This window comes from Agelaius phoeniceus, chromosome 17 (assembly GCF_051311805.1).
Source record: "Agelaius phoeniceus isolate bAgePho1 chromosome 17, bAgePho1.hap1, whole genome shotgun sequence".
NCBI lineage: Eukaryota > Metazoa > Chordata > Aves > Passeriformes > Icteridae > Agelaius > Agelaius phoeniceus.
The window spans coordinates 6858311-6872643 of NC_135281.1; the positions used below are offsets into that span (position 1 = coordinate 6858311).

The 14333-nt window shown below is 53.9% G+C and overlaps 1 protein-coding gene across 1 annotated transcript; it reads left to right on the forward strand.

Moving 5' to 3' along the window:
* Window positions 1–4673: 4673 nt before the first annotated feature.
* On the forward strand, window positions 4674–14198 carry LPIN3 (lipin 3). Its single transcript, XM_077187406.1, has 20 exons — window positions 4674–4955; window positions 5632–5832; window positions 6171–6266; window positions 7026–7234; window positions 7459–7563; window positions 8001–8121; window positions 8284–8701; window positions 9310–9409; window positions 9531–9694; window positions 9777–9870; window positions 10036–10105; window positions 10195–10287; window positions 10862–10938; window positions 11082–11211; window positions 11445–11593; window positions 11758–11844; window positions 12764–12916; window positions 13183–13294; window positions 13386–13489; window positions 13601–14198. Exons 1-20 carry the CDS (start codon window positions 4845–4847, stop codon window positions 13734–13736), a joined length of 2730 nt encoding a protein of 909 aa, XP_077043521.1. The 5' UTR covers window positions 4674–4844; the 3' UTR covers window positions 13737–14198.
* The last annotated feature ends 135 nt before the right edge of the window (window positions 14199–14333 follow it).

Below are 14333 nucleotides of genomic sequence, written 5' to 3' on the forward strand. Positions count from 1 at the left end.
ACACCGGACCCCGCTGTCCCCGCCGCTCTGCCGCTCCCCGCACGGAGCTGAACCGGCCCGGCGGCGCTGGGCTCCGCTGGAACCGGAGGAGGGCGACGAGTCCGGTCGGTCCGCGGTCTCCATGAGCCCCGTCAAGAGCCGCGGGTGGCTCGGGGCGGGCAGCCCTGCACGGTGTCCGAGGCGGCGGACCCGGCGGGGATGGTTGTGTGGCTGGAAGCCCCCAGCCCCCTCCCTTTCCCAGTCCCCCAGGCAGCTGGGGCTGTGCCACCCGGTGAGGTACAGAGGCTGCTGTGGGGGGCTCAGGGGTCCGGCCATGGGGTGAGCCCGACCCCAGAGCTGCTGTCTGCACCCCCGGCACTCCCCGGCCTGGAGAGGTGCTTGGGGTGCCCAAACTGCTGCACCCCAAGGCTTTGGCAGCGTCACTCCCAGCCTGCTGTGAGTAGGTCAGGAATCGAACCGAGCACCAACTATTTCCTTTAAATAAAGCGTGTCTTGGAAAGATCTTGTCTTGAAATCAGACACCAGCTTTGGACAAAAGATAAAAGATTTTCCAGTTGCTTAAATGTGCACATTATCTCAATTTTCCTGGATTCAGAGCTGATGGTCAGACTCTGCTCACAGTTACATTGATGTAAATATATCACTTATCTAAAGCTATTGGCTTTAGACTGTGTGTCCTGGCTGGATTGTCAGGAGTTGGGACACAAAAGCTGAGGGCTCTCACTTCAGAGACTTCATTTTTCAGGACTATGTTTTGCTCAGGGCTCTCAGCTCTCCTAGTTTGAGGGTATTGCTGGATTTCTCTGCAAGCCCTGGCTGTTGGAGCCACACAACTGCGTGGGAATTGCAGCTTTCTGGGGTTTTTTTATTAAGTAAGCTTAAACCCTTTGTGTTTACAGAAGAAATGTGAACTTCTAACAGGTCAGAAACTAGAAGCCAAATCAGCAGAGCATGTTTTTAAACCAGAATGGATGGTTTCAACCAGTCCTGCTGCTGTAATTCAGCTTTTTCAATGCTTGTGACTGGGGACTGAGGATGGCATTTCCTCCTCTTAAGGCAAAATGGCTTTCCCACCCACTCCATCGCATGCCAGGCCAGTCTGACTTGATCTTTCTGAGAATGGGAATAAAAAACAAAACCAACAATGCTGTTTTCCTGTTGTGTTCCTCACTCCAGGGCTGGTATACAGAACAGCTGGACTGTCAGGAGTTGTCCCTATGCCTGAGGGAGTAGGACACCTGAGCCTTTCTCCCCATGGCTTTCACAGGATGGGAATTTGACCCCATCCAGCTGTGCTGACTTAGTGTTTCTGCCTCTCCTCTCATCCTGTTTTGCTGAATCACTCCTTTCACAAGCCTCTGGAGCTCTTTGTTGATCCAGGAAAGGAAATGGGAGCCCCAGCCCAGTCAGCTGAGGGTCAGGAAGCTCTGCCAACCTTCCTGAAGCTCCCCCTCCTCTTGAAATGCTGATTCTCCCTGCTGGGAGAAGGGGCCATGATAATGAGAAAGCCCTTTCACATCCCAGTGTCTGGCAGGGATTCCCCGGAGGGTCACAGTGGAGGAATGTCAGTCAGGGATGAAAACCCTGCCAGCAGCAGGCAGCTGCTCCTGGGAGCTGCCTGGCACAAGGACCTTGGGCCTGATGGGTTGATTGACTGCTGTCACCCAGCCCCACGGCTCTGGCCATCCCTCACCAGACCCTGCAGCATCCTGCTCAGTGCACAGCATTCAGGAAAAGGCATCCTTACATCTGTGCCTCAGCCTGCCTGGCTGCTGCCTGGATTTTGCCAGCATCTCAGGAAGCCCCCTGAGCCATCACTCAGAACAGCCATGGCACAGCTGGGGATCTGCTGCAGGGGCATGGGGGCACCAGCAGAGGTTGGTGTGTCAGGAGCCAGGAGTACAGATGGGTGGGGAAAACCAGCTGGGCAAGGAGCCTTGGAGTTAACTGATGGGGTCTGTACTTCTGCAGGGTGCCCAAGTGCCAGGAGCTCATCCCTGTGTCCAGAGGGATGGGGGGGCTTGGAGGCACAGCAAGGCTGAGCTGCCCGCTTGCTCCTGCTGGCATTTTGTTCCTTCTCCATGTTCATCTGCAGATACACTCAGCTGGCTGAGGAAGAAATGGTGTCCTGTACTCAGATGTCCTTTGTTGAATGTCCTCTGCAGCATTTTTTACCAGTTACCAGGCGTTTGCAGTCCCCCCAGTTACCAGGCATCTGCATTGAAATCTGCATTGAAATCTCATTGAAATCTGTCCTTGCTTTTGTGTTCCAGCCCTGGGGTTTGTGTTACACCCTCAGGGCTTGCAGGATGTAACCCCCTGCCCTGGGTGAGACCCGCTCCAGTGGCATCAGTCTAAGGACAACACCTGAAATGTCACACCCAAGGTGTCTTGATGGAGGTTCCAGCAGATTCCTCCCCTGCTGGGCAGAAGTGCCCAGTGACCTGGCCATGGGCTGTGGGGCTTGGTGGCAGCTGCCTGCCCTGCAGTGCCAGCCCACCCTCCTCAGGGACTGCAGCCATGCTGGGCCATCCACAATAGCTGCTTTCAGTCCAAATTCACGGAGGGGCAGAGCTCTCAGAAGACTAAGCTGCTGGAAAATAAGCTTCATTCCTCAGCAGATTTGCCATAGCCTTCAGGAAAGTTCCCGTGTTGGCACTGGGATCTTGTGCCCAGGCCATGCTTGGCACTGGACGGGCACAGGGGGGATGTCTGTGCCTCCAGTTGCCGTCAGCAGAACTGAGGAAAGTGAGGTACTGGGTGCTAAGAGGGCTTGCCTGGGAATGAGCTGTGGCATTTCTGCAGATCAACCCATCATCTGGGACCAACAAGCTTTGGATCCTTCTTCTCAGGGTCTAAAGATGTCCTAAGCAGCCACCCTCGATATTTGGTGCTTCTCTGCCCTCACAGCACAATGTCAGCTCCATGAGTGAAGCGTTGGAGAGCCTCCATCCCTAAAGTGCCACCACTCAGTCCCCATCACTCCAAAACCCAGCAGAGAGGCTGCTGGGGAATCACCAGCACAGAAGTCAGGAAAACACAGGACAAAGCCCACACCGGCCACATGCCTGCCCTGGAGTTATAGTATGGTGGGAGTCATTGCACTTTTTGGGGGCCTCAGTTTCCCACCTGAGTCCACCCAGCTATTCCCACATCACTTCCCCAATGCTCCCAGGCTCCCTGAGATCTGGAGAGCATCAATTTTCCTAAAGCGTCTGCTTTATGTGCTCTCCTTTCACCATGCCCTCTTTTCCCATCCCCGTGGAGACAATGCAGGGCAGAGCAGCCCCTGGGGTTTGGCCACCCTTGATGTCTCATTAAGGCTTCACCGTGTGGGTCGGAGAAGGAAGGGTCTCCATGGGCACGCGGCAGCTGTGCCCGGGGTTGCTGGAGCAAAGGGGCTGTTGGCCGAGCCCCGGGTGCCGGTGCCAGCGCAGAGCCAGCCCGGCCGGCCGCGGCCCTCAGAGGCCCGGCGGGAGGCAGGGTCTGCAGCCCGGGGCTGCTCGGAGACGGGCCCTCCCCTCGCTCAGGTGAGAGGAAGGAAGCAGCAGGGAGAGGAGGAGCTGAGGGTGAGTGCTGCTGCCGGCACAGAGCAAGCCCGGGGTTCAGTTTTGCCCCGAAGTCGAGGAGGTGCTGAGGCTCAGCAGCTGCCCAGGTAATGGGGAAGGCCCTGCTGGTTTGCAGCGTGCGATGGACGGGAGAGCAGCTCTGGGTGTGGATGTGGGCAGGGTGTGCTGCTGGCAGGGTGGCCCAGGAGCAAAGCACACTGGTGTCATCACAGCACCTGGTTGATTTTGGGCAGCTGTTTGGGTCTGGAGGTTAATATGGGCTGTCGGCAGGGGAGAACTGTCCCCTTCATCCTCCACAAGAGCTGCATGGCGGAGGGCTGTGGTCCTGGCAAGTTTGGAGGCTGAGGGCAGAGGTGCCCCATTCCTCTAGAGGGTTTACGTATTGAATATGACTTGAAGACCATTTCTCTTGCCCTGTCTGCCTATTAATGTCTCTCCAGACTATAACCTACCCTTCACCTCCCTGACAGGCCTGCTCCATCCATGGTGGGGCCGAGGCCTGTAGGGAAAAGCCTCTTTCTCTCCACTCCCTGCCTTCCTCCAACCATCCCAGGTGAGGCCCACAGGGAATTAAATTCACTGAGCTGAAAACTGTACCATAGCCATGCAGTCCTCAGAAATGAGATGCTTGGGGAGTGGGCAGCTGCCCATTGAGGCAAGGGGGGACAGTGGCTCTGCAGAGGGGACATGGCCCTGGCACTTGTTTTACTGTGTGCCTGCAGTGTTGTGTTGAGCTTTTGCACCCTTCGTTCACCATGAAGGTGGTGCTCAGTGCATCATATCTGGGGATAATTTCCAAGGCCCCACCCCAAATCCTATGGGATTTCTCTGCCCATGCACTTTCCCTATGCACTTTTCAGGTTGTGGCAGTGTATATCTCAACTGGAAGCTCATAAGTGCTGCCCAGGGAGCATCTGGGTCAGTCTGATCATTCCTCCTCTCCAAAACTGCTCCCATGTGCAGAGAGGAGCTGTCTCCCCTTTGCTGCCAGGTCCTGTGGCACCACAGGGAAAGCAGCTGGAGGGCTGCCTGCCCTGGCAGCAATGCCTGGGAAAGCTGGGCTCAGCAGGTTGGTGAGAGGCCCCGTGATCTGAGCCCCGCTCACAGCAGAGCTGATGGAGCCACCGAAGCTTCGGGAGCTGGCTAGCACTTCCCTGCTGTCATCCTCCAGAGAGGATCTGGGATTTGGGCTCACTCCTGGCTGCCAGAGAGAGGTGGGGGACAGGGCATGGATCGGGAACAAGATCTGTCTGCTCAGATTCCCTTCCAGGAGGGATGTCTGGGAATGGGACAGGGCTGAGCTTATGCAAAACAGATCGGAGAGGCTGGATACCTGCTGGGGCAGAGGGCTTGTCGCATGGCACATGCTTGTCATCGTCCCTTTGGGTAAGGAACCAACTCCCCCCAGCTGCCCTTTGGGTTGAGTGTGCACTGGGTGCTGTGCTGAGAGTCCCTGGGGACACCACATCATCACCTGGCTGTGCTGCCCAGCACAGGAGTTCTGGCTTGTACAGGAGCCATGTCTGGCCAATTCTGCAATGCCTAAGTGGGATGCCTTTCCTTCTGAGTGGGAAATGTTAGGTTTGGACTTTATTCAAAGTGAATGTGTGGTGTATGGAGCAGCTTGGACTTCCCACCTCTCTGCCATGAGTTGTTTGGGAATTTATAAGGATAGTGCAGGACAGGAGGTCTCCTGCCAGCCCAGTTCTTGTTTGAATGGGATGCTGACAGCTTGACTGTGTGGTGCTGCTATGAGGTTGTATTTGTCCTCTCAAGGAGGAAATGTGATAGTGTATCCCAATGGCAAGGACATCTCTCCTCCAAGCTGGATGCAATAACTCATGGTCTGGCTTCTGTCCTGTTTTCTGGTGCTCACAGAGGCCGTGGCTGATCTTCCTCAAAGCCCTCACGTGTTTGCCTCAGTTTCTCTAGAGGCTTGCCTGCTCCCATGATGGGGCTGTGTTGCAGCCATGACATGACTCTCCTACACTAAACTTACATTGCCTTTAGTTGCTGGAGCTCTCTTCTCCTACCTGAGTCTATTTTTGTCTCTCACTTGCAGTCTCAAACCATGAACTATGTGGGGCACCTGGCTGAGAGTGTCTTTGTCACGGTGAAGGGGCTGTACCGTGATCTGAACCCCGCCACCCTGTCGGGCTGCATCGATGTGGTCGTGGTGAGGCAGCCCGACAACTCCTTCAAGTGCTCCCCGTTTCACGTGCGCTTTGGGAAGCTGGGGGTGCTGCGCTCCAAGGAGAAGGTGGTAAGTGCCCCATAACCCTGGGACTATGCTTCCTTCCCAGTGTCTCCAGACCCAGGAGTTCCTATAACCCACAGGTTATGGAAGGACTTTGTTTCAGGGGAATGGGAGCCTCCTGAAAGGGTTGTCAAGTTTTTGAGGGGGATGCCCCCAAATGGAGCCCATCCATTTCCAGGGTGGAATGTGCTCTCCAGGAAAATTGGGAGAGGTCCCTTGCCTCAAAGGCTGTGTGACTGTCAGCCCTGTGAGCAACTTCAACCCATCCCCTCCATCTGGAAGTGCCCCTGTGCTCCAGTGGATGAGAGGGTTCAGATGCACAGGATGCTTCTGTCCCTTGCTAGGTTGACATTGAAATCAACGGGGAGCCTGTCGACCTGCACATGAAGCTGGGAGACAATGGAGAGGCCTTCTTTGTCGAAGAGTTAGAGGAGCCTGAGGTTGGTTATGTGGAGGTGCTGCATGTCTGTGTCCTGGTGTGACTCCCTGAAAGTGCAGAGTTGAGTTTGAATGACCAGGTTTGGAATGCTGCTCTTCCCCACAGTGACTCCATTGTCCCATCTGATGTTTTCTGTGTCTGGAAAGGTTCCTGATCAAAGGACCTTGTAACCCACGTGGTGGAGCACCCTGAGGGAGTATTAGACCCAATATCTGCATCCCAGACTGGTCTCCATCAATGGGCATGGCTGCTGGCCAGACAGGTGGATATCTTGGCCTCTCAGGGGATCTTGTGGCAGTGATGAGAATGAGACAGATGCTGTGGCAGGCTGTCTGCTCCAATGGGAAGTGGGATGAGACTAGTTGTGGCTTCCAGAAATCCTGGCAGCTCTGTTTTTAGGCATACTTGTGGTCACTGCTGGCTTGGGCTGGGTCTGGAAGTAGTAAAGGGCTCTGGAGTCAAATCCCATTTGCAGCCTTGGTAACTCTGGTCTTGTGGTGCCATCTTCTGCCTGTCTCTCCTTGCCCATGTTAAGGATGTCTTTAGCTTGTGGCTGAATCACCCTAATATTCTTTTATTCATATGTTGTAGGTACAAATCCTTTCCTTTTAGGCCCCACCACAAAACCACCCCTGAGCCGAGGGCTCGGTGGTGTTGGTTGTGCTGTTCCATAGTATACTCCATAGAGAGCAAGGAGCTGCTAGGCTGAATAGGAGTATGCTGGAGGGAGCTGATGTGCTCTGCCCCATCCCTGTTCCAGGACAGCATCCCCTTCTTCCTCTGCACGTCCCCCATCTGCAAGGAGCGGTGCATGACAGACGCTGCTCAACCCTCCCAGGGGCTGGAGGCCTCCAGCTCTGGAGTGATCCTGCGCAAGAGGAGGCGACGCAGGAGAAGGCCCAGGAAGAAGGAGGTGTTGGACACAGATTCTGACAGTGATGAGGCCAAAAAGGAGCTGCTAGCTGCAAGGTGAGCTGCTTGGTCTGGGCAGGGTGATGCAGTAGGTCAAGCCTGCGGGTTCATTTGGTGATGGCCACCAGTACTGAAACCGGGGGAAAGTGTTTGCAAGTTGGAGCCCAGTCTCCTGTGGAGTAGAAGGCCGGGGGGAATGGTGAAACTGGTATTGCCAGCTTTCTGGAGAGGAGGCTGCTGCTTGAGAGTAGCACAAGTTCCTTCTCTTTCCTCCTTTGCAGTGATGCAACATGTTCATCCTTTTCTGATGTCCTTGACGTAACTGGGTCGTTGCAGCCCCCAGAGATACGCCCGTTCTCCGATGGGGAGCTGCCCCAAGCCGACAGGTAACGGGCAGAGCCAAGGTGTTCTGCTCAGCTCTGGTGAGAGCAGGGCACATGCCCCATGGCAGGGAAGGAGGTATGGAAAAGTGACTTGGAGGTGTCAGGAGAGGACAGTTCTCCTAGCTTGATATGGTGTGGCTGGAGGAAAGCTCAGATACCACAAAAGACACTTGAGGCCGTGGTCACAGGTGTGAGAAGCCTGTGTGCACAGGGCTGTCTGCTGATGAGGTGCTCTGGGCAACTGCTGGCGTAGCACTTTGCTTCCTTGGGCTTCAGCTTCCATAGATCTTGGTCCTTTAGGAGTGACAATCTTATAGGGTAGAAGTGACTTTATGGGAAACCAGCATTACAGGGTTCTTGGCCCTAAATGTCCTTGTACTGATAGGAGAGCAAGGGGCTGCAGAGTAGGTGAGGCCCCACATCACCTTCTCTTCCTGCAGCTTCAAGCTGAGCCATCAGCCTCCTCACAAAAGTGATTCTGAACTGCAGATCAAACCACGGGAAAGCTTTTCTCTAGGGGCTGAATCCCACATGAAGTGGCTCTGGGGAAGGCTCCCTCAGGTAAGTCCCTGTGCTTTCGGTCTTTTGCTGGGAATGGGTGTCCAAAAGACCTGCAGAAAGCAGAGGAGGCTCTAGCCAGGCAGCCTTAGAGAAGTTGTCCTCTTCTGTGTGATGCTTTGGGCAACTTTCCATCCTCAGACCTGTTCTTCTGCTTCCCTTGAGGTGAATAAATTGGTGCAAGTTAAACCAGCCAAGTCCACAAAGATCACTGCTGCTGCAGCAACCACTGTCTCTGCGACACTGTTCCCAGTGGATGAGGCAACCCCCCTTGCTGCCACCTCTGAACCTCCAGGAGGGGTTTCAAGCCCAGCAGAACCTCAAGACATTCTCCATTCCTTGTCTGTGTCTGCAACTGAGCCGACACTTACAACCCAGGCTGGGAACAGCATCTGCAGGCTGAAGGACGTCCTTCGTGCTATCAGGGCAAAGGCATTTTTGGGGGCCTACTCAGTCCCACAAGAGCAGCAGAAGGAAGATGTGAATGCTGTGCCAGATATGGAGCACTTTGAGGGAGCCACTGCTCCAAGGCAGGTGGGCTCAGAAGGCCCTGCATCCCAGCTAGGGAGGCAGCAGAGGCAAGGTGAGAGGGTGACTGGTGCTGCTTGAAGTGGTGTTTGAGCCTGCAGATATGTCTGACTCAGATGAGCCCCTGGGTTGTCCCTTCAGTGTAATTCCATGACTTCCAGGTGGGGTGTGCTTGCTTTGCCTTCTCTGTGTGCTACCAGCTCCTTTGCTTTGAAGATACATGCCTTAGGTGTCCACCTTTCAGTGACCATCCAGCTCCCAGGAAGGCTTTCTTGCCTTATGTTCCCTAAAGTCCATCCTTCAATGTCTCTGCTTTTGCATACTTAGAAGATTTTTCAGCAGTACAGGCCATACCTTAATTTCAAGTGTCAGACAGCACCTGGCCTGACTTGTGTCTTCATCCTGAGCTTGCCAAGTCAGGGAAAACCATAGAGAAGTATTTCTGTGCCCTCCTTCACATTGGATTTAAGGATCATGCTAGTGCAAGTGTCTTGAGACACTTCTGTTGCTGTTGACTTACAGTAGTTTTTCCAGTAGGAAAATGTCTGCCCTGTTTGTATGGTACATGGATGTGAGGAAAATGCTGTTGGCTTTCTTGATAGATGCTGGGGTGATTGGAAAGGTGATTCAACTAAGCTCTCTCTCTTCTGTCTATGCATTGAGGATCCATCAAAAGAACTCGTCACAAGGGTCCCAGGGCCATTTACCTGGAAGACTTCTCCGATCCGAACAAGGAGCCAGTGGCTCTCTATTTGGCCGAGAGGTATGAGTTGCCCCAGCTGGCCAAGCTCAGACATTTTTGAGCAATTCCCCTGGCACAAAGGATGGAGGTATTGTTTAAAGCTATTCTCTGATGTCACCACCGTTTCCTCCTTTGCTGGCAGCGACACAGAGCAGAGTTTGAGTCCTGTGACAGACCCCAGCAGCCCTCTGAGTATCCAGCTGCCATCCACCTCGACTGCCAACAGCCCCATGGACTCTGACTCAATGCCCACAGTTGCCCTGTCCCTGTGCGGGGGCCTCGGGGACAACACGCAGATCTCTCATGGTAGGTAGGAGGAGAGGGACAATCTGCAGCCCTGAAATCCTTTCTATCTTCCAATGGCATGACACAGCCTCTGTCTCACCAGAGAAGTTCATGGAACACAGGGTCTCCTACCAGCAGTTTGCTGAGAATCCAAGGCTCATCAATGACCCAAACCTGGTGATAATGATCAACAAGAAGTGAGTGGCCTACTCTTCCTGCTGCTTCATCCCACAATGAACAGCATGGCCCCTTTGTCCCTGTAGGAATGTGACTCCATCCCAGAGCATGATTGTACCAAAGAAGTTGTGGGACCTGGCCATGCTGCAGGATAGTGATGTACTTATCCCTCTTGCTTTTTCCAGGTATTACAACTGGGCAGTGGCTGGTCCCATAGTCCTGGCCCTGCAGGCTTTCCAGAAGAACATTCCTGAGGTCAGTGGTACAGCACATTTACTGGCTATGATTCTCAGCATGGCCTGGGCTGAGGAATGACCTCATCTCATGTTCTGCCATGTTCACAGAGCATCATTGATGAATTAGTGAAGGAGAATTTGCCCAAGAAAGACAGGAGATACTGGTTCTCCTGGAGGAGGAGAGAAATCCCAACAGGGGAGGTACATTTGCAGCAGTGGATATGACAATCATGTCCCCAGGGGACAGGCATCATTCTGCTGACTGGTTGGGGTGGGAGCAGGGTCCTGGGGATGGCCTGAGGTTGACTATGAGGACATCCAGGACCTGATGAGGTGACTTCTTAAGGTTGCTACCTGTCCCCTTTGGTCTGTTAATGCCTGAGCAGCAGAGCAGCACCTGGTAATGCAGAAATGTGGACCTTGTAGTGGTGAGGCCTCCTGCTGTGTACCTGTCATGCCAGGTCCCTGGGCAGCACGTGTGCTTGCTGGTCTCCCTGCCCCACCACAGCATCAGGCTGTGCTTCCTCCTCCATCAGCAGTGTCCCTGTGAAGGCAGGGACTGCAGTGATATCTCTTTTGGCATTGCTCTTCCAACTGGAAGAAAAGCAAAGCAGCCCATGCTCTTGCTCTTAGCTCTGTGCAAGCCCTGCTCAGCTATAACAGAAACATCTCTGTTATCCAACACTGTGTTGAGCCCAAATGCAGAACACAGCCCCATACCTGAGTCACTGTGAAGAGAATTAACCAGAAGCAGCACACCCCTCTCTGCCTGCAGCACCTGCAGCAGCAGCAGCAGCCGAGGCCAGGGATAGCCAGCCTGGGAACACTGTGGCGTGACCTTGTTCAGCAGAGGTGAGTGCCTCCCTCCCAGGCCATCTTCTGGAGTCTGGATACTCCTGTTCTCCTATGTGACTAATTATTCTTAAGTTTGCTTAATAAAAGAGGGTAGAAAGCCTTTTTAAGACTCTGGTTGACCCTTTCTCTTCTTTGTGTAGGCAGGAGGACAAAGAGTCACCTAGTAAGAATGAGCCCCAGCACCCTGGGGACACGTTGGCAGCGAAAGCTCCCACTCAGAAACCTCTGCCAAACTTCAGGAAGTCCCTGCGGCTCTCCTCTGAACAAATTGTATGTGTTTATTCCTCCATCTTCACTGTCCATGTCTGTAGGGGTGAGACAACCCTTAAACAGGGATCTCTCTACTCCTGACCTTGTGTTTTCATGGGACATCCAAATATTTTCCCTTGTTGGCCACCTTGTAGGGTGGGCCACCCTGGGTGGGTGGCAGTCTGGCCTCTGGCAAGTCCTGGAGTGGTGTGAATTGGTGCTGGTGTAACACTTTTGGTGCCCCTCTGCCCCAGGGAAGGCTGAATCTGCAGGATGGCCCCAACGAGGTGGCATTCAGTGTGACAACTCAGTACCAGGGTACGTGCCGCTGTGAGGCCACCATCTACCTGTGGAACTGGAATGAAAAAGTGGTGATCTCAGACATCGATGGCACCATCACCAAGTAAAAGGCCTTTCTTCCACCCCAAAATCCTTGTTTTCCTCTCTTGGGGGAAAGTCTCCTTTAAAGGCTTGCATAAGCAGGCAGAAGGGAGCACAAACCCTTGTGGGGTGGGGGTGGATGCTCACCACGTTGGATGACACTAACCCAGCCTCCTTTCCTTTGAGATCGGATGCTCTTGGACACATCTTGCCACAACTGGGTAAAGACTGGACTCACCCTGGGATTGTTAAACTCTTCAACAAAATCCACCTGTAGGTATTGGATCAGCTGAGTTCAAGGGGAAGTGGGAAGCTGGTTGAATCAGAGTCAGGGCTTCTTACTCACTGATGCAGGCTCAGATAGCTGCACTATCTGCTGTCAGTGGTGGCTGATGCTGGCTGTGCTGCCTACATGATGTTGTGGGGTGAAAGCAGAGGGTCCCCTGGGATCAGATGCTTTTATTACCTTCCCTGGAAGGAGTATGTGTCAGTGGAGGCTTTGCTGGGGAGATACAGCTGAGCAGCAGAGGAGACAAGACCACCTAAGGTCACACCTGAGAGAGGTGGCACGGGGGTCCCCAGCACTGCGGTGCTGGTACCTCTCTGGGCACCCAGCGATTGCTTGCCACAGCCCAGTGGACTCACCTGTGAGGGGTGACACTGGCAGTGAGTCCCTGCGGAGCCTCTAGCTTGGTGCCTGGCCCCTGTGGCCACTGAGAGGCACTGTGGGCCCGTGGATGGCTCGTTCTGGCCCCGGGAGGAGCACGGGAGGGATGCACTCCGGGGATTGCAGGGACCGGCATCTCAGCTGCCTCTGGCCACCAGGTACTGCCTCTGCCCAGGCATCTGCAAGGGCTGGGTACAGCCCTCCACAGCTGTCAGGCAGTGCTGTGGGATAAAAGTGCTATGTGAGGGTGCTGAGCACCAATGGAGGCTGTGCAGCTGCGCTGGGTGGGTGTGTGGCTGCTGGGATGAGCATAGAGGGTGGTGCAGGGGCTCCCAGGGTGAGGCAGGTGAAGACTGGGATTAGTTGAAGTTTCCAGATAAGGGATTCATGTTCTTTGTGGAGCCACCTTGCTTACTGGAGTAAGATTTGCTCTTAAGCCAGGTACTTGGCTACCTCTTCCTCCTCGGAGCAGGAGAATGCTTTGCCCAGGCCACAGCTCAGAGGGGCTCCCTGTGTTCTCTCTAGGAATGGCTACAAGTTCCTCTACTGCTCGGCCAGGGCTATTGGCATGGCCCACATCACCAAAGACTACCTCAAATGGGTCAATGAGCAGGGCTGTGGCCTCCCCATGGGCCCCATGCTGCTTTCCCCCAGCAGCCTCTTGTCTGCCTTCCACAGGTACTGTCTTTTCCTGCATTTCCTGTATCCCTGGGGACAGCACCCCCTTCCCCAGCTTGACCCTGAGGGATGTCCTGGCCTTAAACTGCTCTGCCCTCCTTGGTGCACAATGCTGGGGAGCTGCCTGACCTTGCTGGAGCTTCACAGTGAAGCTTCTGATGCACAAAAACTCTTACCCTTCAAATCACTTCCCTGAGCCCCAGACAGCTTTGGTGCCCACAGTCCTGGCCAGCTGATGCACTGTGACCATGTCTCTTGTGCTGCAGGGAGGTGATTGAGAAGAACCCAGAGGTGTTCAAGGTCCCCTGCTTGACAGACATCCGAAAACTTTTTGCTACAAAGTTTCCCTTCTACGCAGGCTTTGGGAACAGGCCCAATGTGAGTGTGTCTCCAGGGGTGCAGGGAAGGCTCAGGCTGGGTGGTGGTGCCTTCCTGCAGCTCTCACCCTGTGCTGGCCTTCCTTGGGCAGGATGTCTACGCTTACAAGCAAGTGGGGCTGCCAGAGAGCCGCATATTCACAGTAAACCCCAAAGGAGAGCTGATCCAGGAGCTCACAAAAAACCAAAAGTCAACGTAAGCAAAGTGTTTATTCCTCTGCATCTTTGGGATGACCCGGCTTTGATGCAGAGAAGCATCAAACAAACACCCAATGGCCCCAGTGTAACTTCTTTCTTACCCCCACAGGTATGAGCAGCTGTCAGAGCTGGTGGAGGTGTTCTTCCCTCCTGTGGGACGGAGGAGCAGCACTGCTCTGGTGTCCCCAGAGTACAGCCACTGGAGATCTTCACTGCCTGATGATGACTGGGATGGCTCCTCCTAACCCCATCCCTGTGGAGACCTGACCAGAGCTCTCCTGCATGTTCTTTTTCAGGACTAAATGCTCCAGGTGCACCTCACCCTCCCTGTTTGCTGCTTGGGCATTTTGCACTTGTAATAGAGGTCATGACACCCCTTAGCAGGAAGCCAGAGGGGGTAAGAGGGAGTTCTGACTCTACAAAAACTCCAATTGCTAAACACAAATTCCTGAAAGCTGGGTCTCTTCTGGTGTTTGTAGCTCCTCTAAAGCCTGGCTCTTTTTTAAAGCTGGTGTTGTTCTCTGTTGTATGTATTGATGAGCCTCTGCCGTAGCTATTAGTACCTTTGGTATGACCAGTGTTCCAGACAGTCCAGCTACCTGCAGTTTGATAGCTGAAACTGCCCACCAACTTGTAAAGGTTGATGGAAGATGCTGGGGTTTTGAGTGTTCTGAACAAAAACCAATAATAAACAGTGCCTTAATCAAGGTTGTCTCTTGTCTGCTTTAGCCCTGTGCATAGAAGTGGGAGCCAGGCTCCAAGTCCTTTCTAAAATGTGATTTGGCTTATTCTTATTTAAGCATCCTACCAAGTGGGTCCTGGGGGTGATGGGATCCACTTCT